Below are 12,433 nucleotides of genomic sequence, written 5' to 3'. Positions count from 1 at the left end.
AATGTTTAGAAATTCCAAGGATGTTTTAGTACTGACAGTATGAGACCGCCGGCATATGTCATTCAAATTGAAGTCCCCCATGATCTCACAGCTTTTTTTCCCTACTCATTATAGATTGGTGCTTCAGGAGGTGGTCATCCTGTTCCCTAATGTGATTTGGTGGTCTGCAGACACCAACTAAAATTTTCAGTTTTATCTGTTAGGACATTGATCCATAAGCATTCAAGATCACTGGGTGCTTAAACAGGGGAGTATAGAGTAGGAGTGGAGAGAGATAAGAAGGATGAGGTAATATCTTTTTATTGCACTAACTTCTGTTAGTGAGAGAGACAAGATTTGAGCCACACAGAGCACTGTCTTCAGGTCTGGGTACTCCAGAGTTTCACAGCGAAATGCAAGGTGGAACAAATTGTTTAGAATAAGTAGCACATATTCTAAGGGATCATTCAAGGTAGAGTGGCTCATTAACACTTCTGCACTCGGTCTTAGGCTATGCCTACACTATGCACCTTTTAGTGACACAGCTACGCTGCTAAAAGGTGCTCAGTGTAGCCGCTCTTTGTTGGCAGGAGAGAGCGCTCTAGCTGACAAAAAACTTCCATCGAGTGGCATTAGCTTTGTTGGCAGGAGAGCTCTCCTGCTGACAAAGCGCTTTTTCACACCGGCGCTTTTCTTCATAAAATGTTAGTCGCTCAGTGGTGGTGTGTTGTTTTTTTTTTTACATCCCTGAATGACACGTTTTACCAACGAAAGTGCAGTACAGACAAAGCGTGTCTTACCCCACCCCCTGTTTTTGTCCTCTGACTATATGCCTTACCGTGATAGTGATAGACTCAAGGAACTCAATCTATTTAGCTTAACAAAGAAAAAGTTAAGGGATGCAGTCAGGGATCACAGATCTGGACTCTTAGGGTGTATGTCTACACAGCAAAGAAACCTCCAATCAGTCCACGCCAGTTAACTTTGGCTTGGGCTGCAGGGCTATTTCATTGCTGTATAGATTTCTGTACTTGGGCTGGAGCCCATACTCTGGGATGCTCCCACATCACAAGGTCCTAGCCCGAGCCCAGAAGTCTACACAGCAATGAAACAGCTCCGCATCCCAAGCCCAAGCTGGCTGGCTTGGGCCAGCCGTGGGTGTCTAGTTGCTGTGTAGAGATACCTTTAGAAGCCAGGTTTCAGAGTAGCAGCTGTGTTAGTCTGTATCCGCAAAAAGAACAGGAGTACTTGTGGCACCTTAGAGACTAACAAATTTATTTCAGCATGAGCTTTCGTGAGCTACGGCTCACTTCTTCGGATGCATAGATTGGAACACACAGACAGGAGATATTTATACATACAGAGAACATGAAAAGGTGGAAGTATGCATACCAACAGGAAGAGTCTAATCAATTGAGATGAGCTATCATCAGCAGGAGAAAAAAACTTTTGAAGTGATAATTAAGATGACCCATAGAAGGTGTGAGGAGAACTTAACATAGGGAAATAGATTCAATTAGTGTAATGACCCAACCATTCCCAGTCTCTGTTTAAGCCTGAGTTAATTGTATCTAATTTGCATATTAATTCGAGTTCAGCAGTCTCTCTTTAGAAGCCAGTAAATTCCAACCTGTCACCCAGTGACCTGTTAACAATCACCAGAACTACAAGCTCAACACTGATCGAAGACTCCAGTTCTGGGACCTGACTGGTGGAACTCTGGGGGTCCCAAGTTCTTCCCTGTTTCTATTTAAACCAAGCAGAGGAACAGGAAGTTGTCCATGCACCTGCTTTTCCCCTGCTTAGGACTGTCTCCCCTGAACTACCTGCTCCTACTGCCTGACTCTGATCTCTTGGTAACCTGATCCTGCCTGAATCCTGACACTTTTTCTGCCCTCTGGCCTGTCTCAGACTCTAATCTCCCAGTATTCGACCCGGCCTGGCTCCTGACACATGCACCAACCATAAGGTCAAACCTTGGTTGTGACTGTGACTTGATTATAGTCTGTAAGTACCTAGATGGGGAACAAATATTAGATAATGGGCTCTTCAATTTAGCAGAAAAAGTTACAACATAATCCAATAGCTAGAAATTGAAGCTAGACTGGAAATTCACACTGGAAATAAGGTGTGCATTTTTCACAGTGAGGGACAATTTACTATGGGCTGTGCTGGCAATTTTAAAATCAAGATTGGATGTTTTTGTAAAAACTCTGCTCTAGGAATTAGTTTGGGGAGATTCTATGGCCTGTGTTACACAGGAGGTCAGACTAGATGTTCAGAATGGTCCCTTCGGGCTTTGGAATCTATTAAATTAAATTGGCAGTATTGCAAGAGGATGCTAAAACCATTCAAAATAAGAGGTTTCCTACTTTGTTTTAAGTTGTTGAACTTTGTGTTCTATGCAGGACACTATAATTATTTGACTTTTAGGTTTTTTTAAAAATGCCTATTCCTCTACCAGCCCTTGACTGGATCATAATGAAAGGTAGAAAAGCTATCTAATCTACCGTATTGTTCCGAGTATAGGCCGCTCCTGATTATAAGCCGCGCCCTTAAAGTTTGGTGCTATTTTAAAAAAATTAAATGTTTAACTTTTTTTTAACTTAAAGAAAATCCCAGCCGCGGCCGGGACTCAGAGGGCTCTAGGCTGCCCGCTGCGGCGGGGAGCCCAGAGCTCTTTAAATCCCAGCCGCGGCGGGGAATCAGAGGGCTCCGGGCTGCCCGCCGCGGCGGGGAGCCCAGAGCGCTTTCAATCCCAGCCGCGGCCGGGAATCAGAGGGCTCTAGGCTGCCCGCTGCGGCGGGGAGCCCAGAGCTCTTTAAATCCCAGCCGCGGCCGGGACTCAGAGGGCTCTGGGCTGCCCGCCGCGGCGCGGAGCCCAGAGCTCTTTCAATCCCAGCCGCGGCGGGGAATCAGAGGGCTCCGGGCTGCCCGCCGCGGCGGGGAATCAGAGCGCTCTGGGCTGCCCGCCGCGGCGGGGAGCCCAGAGCGCTTTCAATCCCAGCCGCGGCCGGGACTCAGAGGGCTCTGGGCTGCCCGCCGCGGCGCGGAGCCCAGAGCTCTTTAAATCCCAGCCGCGGTGGGGAATCAGAGCGCTCTGGGCTGCCCGCCGTGGCGGGGAGCCCAGAGCGCTTTCAATCCCAGCCGCGGCGGGGAATCAGAGGGCTCCGGGCTGCCCGCCGCGGCGGGGAGCCCAGAGCTCTTTAAATCCCAGCCGCGGCGGGGAATCAGAGGGCTCCGGGCTGCCCGCCGCGGCGGGGAGCCCAGAGCTCTTTAACTCCCAGCCGCGACCGGGACTCAGAGGGCTCTGGGCTGCCCGCCGCGGCGGGGAGCCCAGAGCGCTTTCAATCCCAGCCGCGGCCGGGACTCAGAGGGCTCTGGGCTGCCCGCCGCGGCGCGGAGCCCAGAGCTCTTTCAATCCCAGCCGTGGCGGGGAGCCCAGAGCGCTTTCAATCCCAGCCGCGGCGGGGAATCAGAGGGCTCCGGGCTGCCCGCCGCGGCGGGGAGCCCAGAGCCCTTTAAATCCCAGCCGCGGCCGGGACTCAGAGGGCTCTAGGCTGCCCGCTGCGGCGGGGAGCCCAGAGCTCTTTAAATCCCAGCCGCGGTGGGGAATCAGAGGGCTCCGGGCTGCCCGCCGCGGCGGGGAGCCCAGAGCTCTTTAAATCCCAGCCGCGGCGGGGAATCAGAGGGCTGCGGGCTGCCCGCCGCGGCGCGGAGCCCAGAGCCCTTTAAATCCCAGCCGCGGCCGGGACTCAGAGGGCTCTAGGCTGCCCGCTGCGGCGCGGAGCCCAGAGCTCTTTCAATCCCAGCCGTGGCGGGGAATCAGAGCGCTCTGGGCTGCCCGCCGCGGCGGGGAGCCCAGAGCTCTTTAAATCCCAGCCGCGGTGGGGAATCAGAGCGCTCTGGGCTGCCCGCCGTGGCGGGGAGCCCAGAGCACTTTCAATCCCAGCCGCGGCGGGGAATCAGAGGTCTCTGGGCTGCCCGCCACGGCGGGGAGCCCAGAGCTCTTTAAATCCCAGCCGCGGCGGGGAATCAGAGGGCTCCGGGCTGCCCGCCGCGGCGGGGAGCCCAGAGCCCTTTAAATCCCAGCCGCGGCCGGGACTCAGAGGGCTCCGGGCTGCCCGCCGCGGCGGGGAGCCCAGAGCGCTTTCAATCCCAGCCGCGGCGGGGAATCAGAGGGCTCCGGGCTGCCCGCCGCGGCGGGGAGCCCAGAGCTCTTTAAATCCCAGCCGCGCCGGGGACTCAGAGGGCTCTGGGCTGCCCGCCGCGGCGGGGAGCCCAGAGCCCTTTAAATCCCAGCCGCGGCCGGGACTCAGAGGGCTCTAGGCTGCCCGCTGCGGCGGGGAGCCCAGAGCTCTTTAAATCCCAGCCGCGGTGGGGAATCAGAGCGCTCTGGGCTGCCCGCCGTGGCGGGGAGCCCAGAGCGCTTTAAATCCCAGCCGCGGCGGGGAATCAGAGGGCTCCGGGCTGCCCGCCGCGGCGGGCAGCCCAGAGCGCTTTCAATCCCAGCCGCGGCCGGGACTCAGAGGGCTCTAGGCTGCCCGCTGCGGCGGGGAGCCCAGAGCTCTTTAAATCCCAGCCGCGGCGGGGAATCAGAGGGCTCCGGGCTGCCCGCTGCGGCGGGGAGCCCAGAGCTCTTTAAATCCCCGCCGCGGCTGGGATTGAAAGTATTTTTATTGGTTTTTTTTTTTTGGCAAGATCCCGCTTATAGGCCGCACCCCTAGTTTAAAGACTTAAATTAGGGTAAAAAAGTGCGGCCTATACTCGGGACAATACGGTATTTAGGCCAGCCTCTAGTGAGAGTTTGCCAGAGACTTTGATAGGATAGAATCCACCCCAATGTTGTCTTAATTAAGACACAAACAAGTGTCTGACTGTTAGTATAAATATTGGGTTGATGATATGCAATAATAAGACCACCACTAACAGCAACTTGTGGCACTGTATTAAAAGTACAATAACATGAAGTCGCATAGATTTTTAAAGAGACATACTTTACTTCCTAGTGTCTGATTTAAAATCACTCCAGTGTTAAAACTACTGTACAAAGCCTATCAGGCTAGCCTATCAGACAGAGGACACAAAGAAGAGTTGTTGGCATGTTGTTTTCTGAAACCTCTAAAGAACATACACACTTTATCAATGCAGATGGATAAATGATTTCCTGTACATGTTAATAAAATATGCTGTTAAAACAATGTTATAGCTGGAATGACTGCTAAAGCAAGATTTCATAACAAATTTCATTCAAACAACTTCTTTTTTTGTTTTTCCAGGTGCTAAAACTTTTTTTAAACTTTCTTCTTTGAGGCTGAAATTTTCCAGACTTAGTCTCTGCCTATATGTTACTTTTTTCTTAAGTTTCAGGGGGAAAAAACTCATTTATTTCAGTATGAGATGGATGGAAAGAAATACCACCCTACTGTTCAAACTTAACATTCGATTAATGTACTTTTGTACAGGGAATTATATCACTGTAGTTAAAGATTCAATTATCTTTATTTTTACTGTTATTTTACAATACAAAATGTATGTTAGCAAATATTGGGCAAACTACACTTAGCCCTCCAATTCAAGTGACATCCTATTCTGTATAATACCAGGAAAGGCAAAGGAAAGTTTTGGATTGTAGCAGTTTATACATTATGAAGTGAGGCAGTTAAAATAAATAAATGATTGTCCAGCTCCCATTTGGGGAGGAAAGAAGAGGAAGAGCTTAACCGTATGTCAAGCCACAAAAACAGATCGAATATGTAACAGTTAATGCTGAAACATTCCAAGATGGTTGAAAAGCAAAAGGAGGGCAAGGTAGAAAATTAATCTAGGAAAAAACATGTATAGGTGCCATTTCAAGGTAACATTTTAGCAATCTAAATATCAATGTTTATTGAGGCAGAATGTTCCCACAAGAGAGAAAACAAATTTAGAAAAGCTAGCAAAGAACACTGGAAACACTTAATGCATTAGTCACTTGACCACTGATCAATTTAGGTTTGTTTTATTTCCACAAGTACCATACATCTCAGACGCAAACAGAATGTATTGGCTTAGTTCAGGATTAGAGGAAACTCATGATCTTTGAGGAACTCAGACCTGAACAGGAAATCTAATTACAGGATCATTCTCCTTAGATATTGTTCACAGAATCTTCTCCGAACTTGTTTGCTGACATCTTGTCTCAGAAAATACATGAGATCATAATTAACTGAGTTTGACAAGAAAACAAATGTTAGGACCTTAATATTTTCTTTTCATAAAGCTATTTAGTTTCATTCAAAAGTTCTTTCTTGAACTTTAGACTTTACACTGTTACTCAGAGTAAAAGAACAAAATATTCACATCTCCATACAGTCTCTCTCCCAAAGCTGGGAGAAGTCTTTTCCTCCACATGAGTCTGGTTGGGTCAGAATATTTACCAGCAGTCTTCTCTCCTAGAAGTCCTGTCCTTTACTTAAAACTGAACCTTTCTAAATATTACAAAAGAAATAATTAAGGGGAAAAGCTTTCAATAAACTTGATAGGCTCTGGATCATCCCCACCTGCTGGAATACTTACGATCCTTTCTCCAGCAAATGATTTTCTGGTTCTCCAGTGTCAGCAATTTTTTTAATAAAAAAAATTATTTTGTAGACTTTTTGCATAAGCTCTTCCTTCCAAGAGGAATCCAACATAATTGCTCTGGGTGGCCCACCACTTCCCCTACATTTTGTGCTGTGGCTGACAGCTTTCCTAATCTCTTTTTTAAAATTTCACTTTACATATGCCAGTTTTATCTTGAATAGACATTTTTACAGGGAGGACTGGGTGGTTTGAGTGACTGGAATGAGGAATATTTGATTTTTTTTCACCACTAGATCACTGGTTCAAATCCAGCTGAATCTGATAATATCCAAAGGTTGTTGCCATCTGATAGCTGGCCAGTGCCCTATGTGAAATGAATTGCCAGTTTCAAAAGTCTATTTCTCACTATGTGAGACCACTGTCATCACAACTGGCACACTTCTGACAAGTCAGCAGAGAGGTGGGCATTGTTAAAATTGTTAGTCCCAATGTTGAATAGCCCTTACATTTTAAATGTGCCCTAATGCTGAAAAAACTAATGCTACAAAGTGAAAGTAACAATGAGTAGCATTCCATCTTCTGTGAAGAATGACCTACTGATAACAATGTTTGCTTGGTATCCTGGATTTCACATGTATTCCACTCAAGTACAGAATTCTTGTAGTTTCAAAATCTTGCTAGCTCATAAGAATACAGTTGGCAGGCACTGTCAGGTAAAGCCCACGGTTAATCGAAACATACTTGTTTTGGTCCATACAGATGTCTTTGTGACACCTGGCTATCCTGACATCATGACTTTGGATGGAGCAAATCTCAAATCTACCCTGCCTGACAACAGGCAGAAATCCAACCTGATCCATTTAACCTGCATTCCAAATTATCTCTTTTTCTTCTGGTTTCTTAACCAGGGGCTGAAAAGGGGATAGGATATGAATTGCACTGACACTGGTGACTGGGGTAAAGGATGAACCAGCATGGAGTCCAGTTGTGGAGATTAGCTGGAAGGTAGTGCTGGTGGCACTGTGAGTTGAACAGGAAGTGGAAGGCAGGTGGTCTGCCAGGAGAAAGGGGATTAGAGGGTATTGCTCTCTTTAAAAGAGGTAAACGAATAGGGCTCTTTTATGAGGAAAGTAGGAAGGAAGGTTTATTCTCAGTGCCTTGTTGTACATTGAGGATAAGTTAACTTGGGCAGGTTTTTTAAAAATTTTTTTTTAATGAACACACATAGCCACCTACAGAAATAACACTTTGGGTTTTTTGAGCTCATTAGATCGCAAATGAAGCAGTCAAGCTTGGTCAATATGTAGGTACCTCTAAGGAAAACCCAAGGTGCTGAGAAAGTAATTCTGGCAATTCAGTGGGTGGCACTTTTTCCTTCAAATCTGTTTTAAACCAATATCCTAACATGGTGTTCTGGAGCACTGAGCTGTCTTTTGGATGAGATTTAAAGGTGGGATCCCTTCTGTTTGTGATCTTAAAGATCTTGTGGCACCTCTTGGAAGAGTAGAGTAGGGGCACTAGCCCCAATGCCTGGGCAATATCCAGTTTGGGTAATTGCATTTTATATATCTAAACTTTCCCCAGTAGTTTTAATGCAATGGATACAATGTTCACTTCCAGTCCTATTCTGTAGTTCAGTGTTTGGTTGTGCTGTGTGCTCTTACAGTGTTGAGTATCACTGCAAAGATTCCTATTTTTCAGTGGTGAGTAAAGTGATCCTATGAATAGAGAGATGAAAAACATTCCATATAAAGAAATATGAAAAAGATTTGTATTTTTAATTTGGAAAGGAAGTTAATGAGAGGGAACATGATAGAAGCATACAAAATAATGAATAGCACACAGAAGGAAAATTGGCCACTTCTATTTATCCTGTCTCATAATATCGGAAACTCCTATTTTCCCATAATACAAAATTGAAAGACATTACATTTAAAACTGATAAAAGGAAGTTGGAACTCCTTGCCGCAAGACACTGTTGAGGCCAGAGATTAGCATTTATATGAATAACAAATATTCCTAAGAATTTTTAAAAGTTCTTAAGGACTATAAGCCTTCATCTTGGCCCCATGAGCCAAATAACTGATGGGGTTAAGATGCTGAAAAATATCTTGAATAGATATTTTTACAGGGAGGACTGGGTGGCTTGAGTGACTGGAATGAGGAACAATGAGCTGGTTATGCTATTATTACCCTATTTGGGGTTTCTTTCACCTTCTGAAGCATCTGGTAATGGATGGGTCTGATCTGGTATGGTAATTCTTATGTGAGTAGTTTGTAATAAGCTTGTGATTCTTTTGGTTGCAAGGCACTGTATGCATGTAAGTAGTTATACATGGCATGCCTTTGAATGGGTTGAGTTCTCACTCTGCCTTTAACAATGTGCAGACCCTATGTTAGTTTCCAAACTCTCCCCCTTTCTGGAGTTTGGCTTTATTAGTACCTGAAAACCAATAATAGAATGTAAACCTCAAACTAAGCTTCCTCTCTGAGCTTGACTGTCCCTAAAGTTTCCCTCCAGGATTTCTTCTTTCTGGTCCACTGTTGCCAGCAATCTCCTTCTGCATCCCTAATACCCTGGGTAGTGTTGTTGAGCTTCAGTAAGTCAACACAACTTTAGCATCTTCGTGCAAATTCTAACACCTGCTCATAGGCTGGGTCAACCGAAGAACCCTTCTATCCTGTTAAAATTACTCTTTCTCACTAGAGACTCCATCCATTCTTCATGACTGTGGATATGTGGATGATTTACATATATTGGAAAAGGTGTTGAATAAACGGTACAGTGCACTTCTGCTTCAGGAGAAGTACTCCTCCAAAGCACAGTACATGAAAACTCTAACTTAAGTGGGGAATACATTTTTTATGATTTGGGATTTGAACACTAAAGTACTGTAATATGCTTTCAACTGATTTCATTCTCAAATACATACAATGAATCCACTTTAGTATGTATTTAGATAAGAAAAGTCAATCATTATATATGAATACAACTGCCTATATAAAATGGATGACTTACAGTTCTGGTTCTCAAATGTTTCCATATCATTTAAACTAGATATGTTAATGTTATATGGGTGTAAGTAATATTGAATAGAAGTGATTTGTGGTGATGTGTACTGTAATATATTGCAGTAAAAATTCCTTTAAAAGATTTATTTTCCATAATAATTGTAGATACAATATTAATATTATTTAATAAAAGCTCTATATTTGATAGGTTGTTTCAATGACAACGAGACACTACCATTAAACCATGTTGAATACATTAAAGATTGTGAAGCATTCAGATACTGCAGGGATGGGGGCCATATAAATACCTAAGGGTATGTCTACTGCAATTAGACACACAGCTGACTCGGGTGAAGGGGCTGTTTAATTGCTGTGAAGACCTTCAGGGTTAGGCTGGAGCCCAGGCTGTCGGACCCTGCAAGGTGGGAGGGTCCCAGAGCTTGGTCTGCAGCCTGAGCCTGAATGTCTACACCACAGTTAAATAGCCCATCAGCCAGAGTCAGCTGGCACGGGCCAGCTGCAGGTGACTAATTGCAGTGTAGACATACCCTAAGACAAATAGATAAGAGACCTGGGTTTGATTCCTGTCCTTTCACTCATCTAGCTGTTGGATTGGGATTGCTGTGAAGATTACATATTAAAGGCAATCAAACAATAATAATTTGTATAAATATAGTTTCACCTTTTTCTGGTGATGCTCTCAGGATGCTCTTCATCATAAAAACAATTTTAAATACATTTTACATAAGACCACCTTAAAGAACTTCCACAAAATTTAAAGTCTCATAAAAAGCATACAAATGTTGCCTGACATTCTACCCAAGTTTTGCACTTCTCTACAGCAGTTTGCCAGAAAATGTCTATTATCCCATGGAAACTTTTCCTATTTAATATGATGCAAATTGGAGCCGTATTCCATCCTCAAAGTCACCATCCCTACTGAGTGCATTGAGTTTGCATGGCAGAATTGATGGCAGACTTGGGTTTAAGTTGTATTTTACTGAGGTAATTTGCTGTTGTCCACTATAACAAATTTTAACATATAATGAGCAAACAGAGCAATATTAATAAAATATATAAAAGATGGAGACATGAGTGCATATCCTCCTTAGTCTGCTTACAAGAAATCTGGAATTATATATTTATGAACTATGAAAATATGTATTTATAAAATATATAATATAATATATATGAAATATGAAAATGTGTATTTATAAATCCATTTGGACCTGTGATACCCACATATGGAGTACAAGAAAATAAGTGCTTGGTTGACATGTTGGCTTAGTATATTATACAAAAATTATCTGGTTAGGGACAGGTCCAGATATGTAAAAACCTCTTATCTTTGTTGCGTACATGTTGTAAGGCTTAGCATTTTGAATTATCAGGAAGTAGTGTTATAGTTTAAATTGATTGAGGTTTTATTGTAGTTAGGAGCTGAAGTAGAGCAGCTTAATATTTGTGAATAGTATTAGAGCTTTCTGAGTGATCTGATTTTAGCTGCCCTCTTTACCTCAAGAAAAGGTAATGGAAATACTGAATTCTTACTGTTATCTTAGAAATAATTGTATACGGAGTATAGTCAAAACTGATTTTATTATGCATGTGTTTTCTAACAGTTGCAAGAAGCAATCAAGGCTGGCAAAGGTGTGACTTCAGCTATTGACCTATGTCATTACCATGGAAACAGAGCACTGGAAGCCCTGGAGTGCTTCCCTCCCTCTGAGGCCAGATCTGCTTTAGAAAACATGGTTTATGCTGTGACCAGATTTTCATGAGATACAATTCAAAAAATAAACTGTTGTTCATTTGAAGAAAACAACTAGATGGATAGTGGCTGGGACAAGGGAAAAATATCCTGTATTTTTAAAAGAACTAAATTTGTTAGTTGCCTTTTTTTTTTTTTTGGTCGTTTACCGCATTGCTGAATGAACACGCATTCTTTGGAACTGCTATAAACAAAATTAGGGGGAAAAGGTCAAACAGTTTTCACTTGTCATGCCAGAAGCATACTTGAGGCTGCACCAGTAGAAATAATTAATGAGACTCACTTCTGTGACCTCAGCAAATGGACAGGAAATAAGTCCTTATTGATTGGACATAGCCAGGGATGGCGCCAATGTGGTGGCCTGTGGTTTTCCTGCACTAGAGAGGACAGAGGGGGGCCTGAAGCTGCAGGTGTCAGGAGAAACACTTTCTAAAATTGCCAGAGAGAGGGCTGTTTAAGCCAAGAATTAATGTACTAATTTATCAACACGAAGGGCAGTTCAGTGAATTAATGAGGAAAAATCCTTTATCTGTCTACATGCAAGTTATGTCTCCTCACATTTTTTTTATGTATTCAAATATAAAATTACTCTGTGCCTAATGATTTCAGTATTTGAGAAACTTGCTGAGAATGTGTGTCAAGCATGGTAAGTAGGAGCCTTAAAATATTTAATCAAATATTAATTTGGCTCTGTTAAGAGAATCGATTGCCTGTGTTTTTATACCGTATATATAAAATACTTCACTCTGGCTCAAAGATGAGGTTTTCAATGCTTTCACGAAAAAAATCTTTCCTCCAGATCAAGCAATTTGTTTCAACGCAATCTTTCCCTAAATAATTTCCCAGATTTATGTGACACTTGTTTTCACTTAAGTCAAATAAATGTGAATTTATAATGTTCAGCATCAATCTTTTGGCAGAAAGGAGTGTGGAATAGTCTTCTGTTAGCACAGGTTTTTTACTCTTCTGAATAAATATATAGTACGTGAGAAGTTTTTTTTAACCTTAGTGTGTTGGATTTTAAATCCAATTACAGAAAGAATATAAGGTATATCAGAAGTCTGCAATTTGACACTGTCTCTAGTTTGTTCATAGGAGATGATTTTT

The 12,433-nt window shown here is 43.7% G+C and overlaps 1 protein-coding gene across 3 annotated transcripts in view; it reads left to right on the top strand.

The window, feature by feature from the left end:
- PDSS2 (decaprenyl diphosphate synthase subunit 2) overlaps positions 1-12,224 on the top strand; it is a 173,327-nt gene extending 161,103 nt beyond the window's left edge. For all 3 annotated transcript variants that reach the window (XM_045010406.1, XM_045010405.1, XM_045010407.1), the window contains one exon: positions 11,178-12,224. In XM_045010406.1, coding sequence (XP_044866341.1) covers positions 11,178-11,336 — 159 coding nt within the window. In that variant the 3' untranslated portion in view covers positions 11,337-12,224. The remainder of the gene's footprint in view (positions 1-11,177) is intronic.
- The last annotated feature ends 209 nt before the right edge of the window (positions 12,225-12,433 follow it).

The sequence above is a fragment of the Mauremys mutica genome, chromosome 3, assembly GCF_020497125.1.
Source record: "Mauremys mutica isolate MM-2020 ecotype Southern chromosome 3, ASM2049712v1, whole genome shotgun sequence".
NCBI classification, from domain to species: Eukaryota; Metazoa; Chordata; order Testudines; family Geoemydidae; genus Mauremys; species Mauremys mutica.
This window is presented reverse-complemented; position numbering and strand designations above follow the sequence as displayed.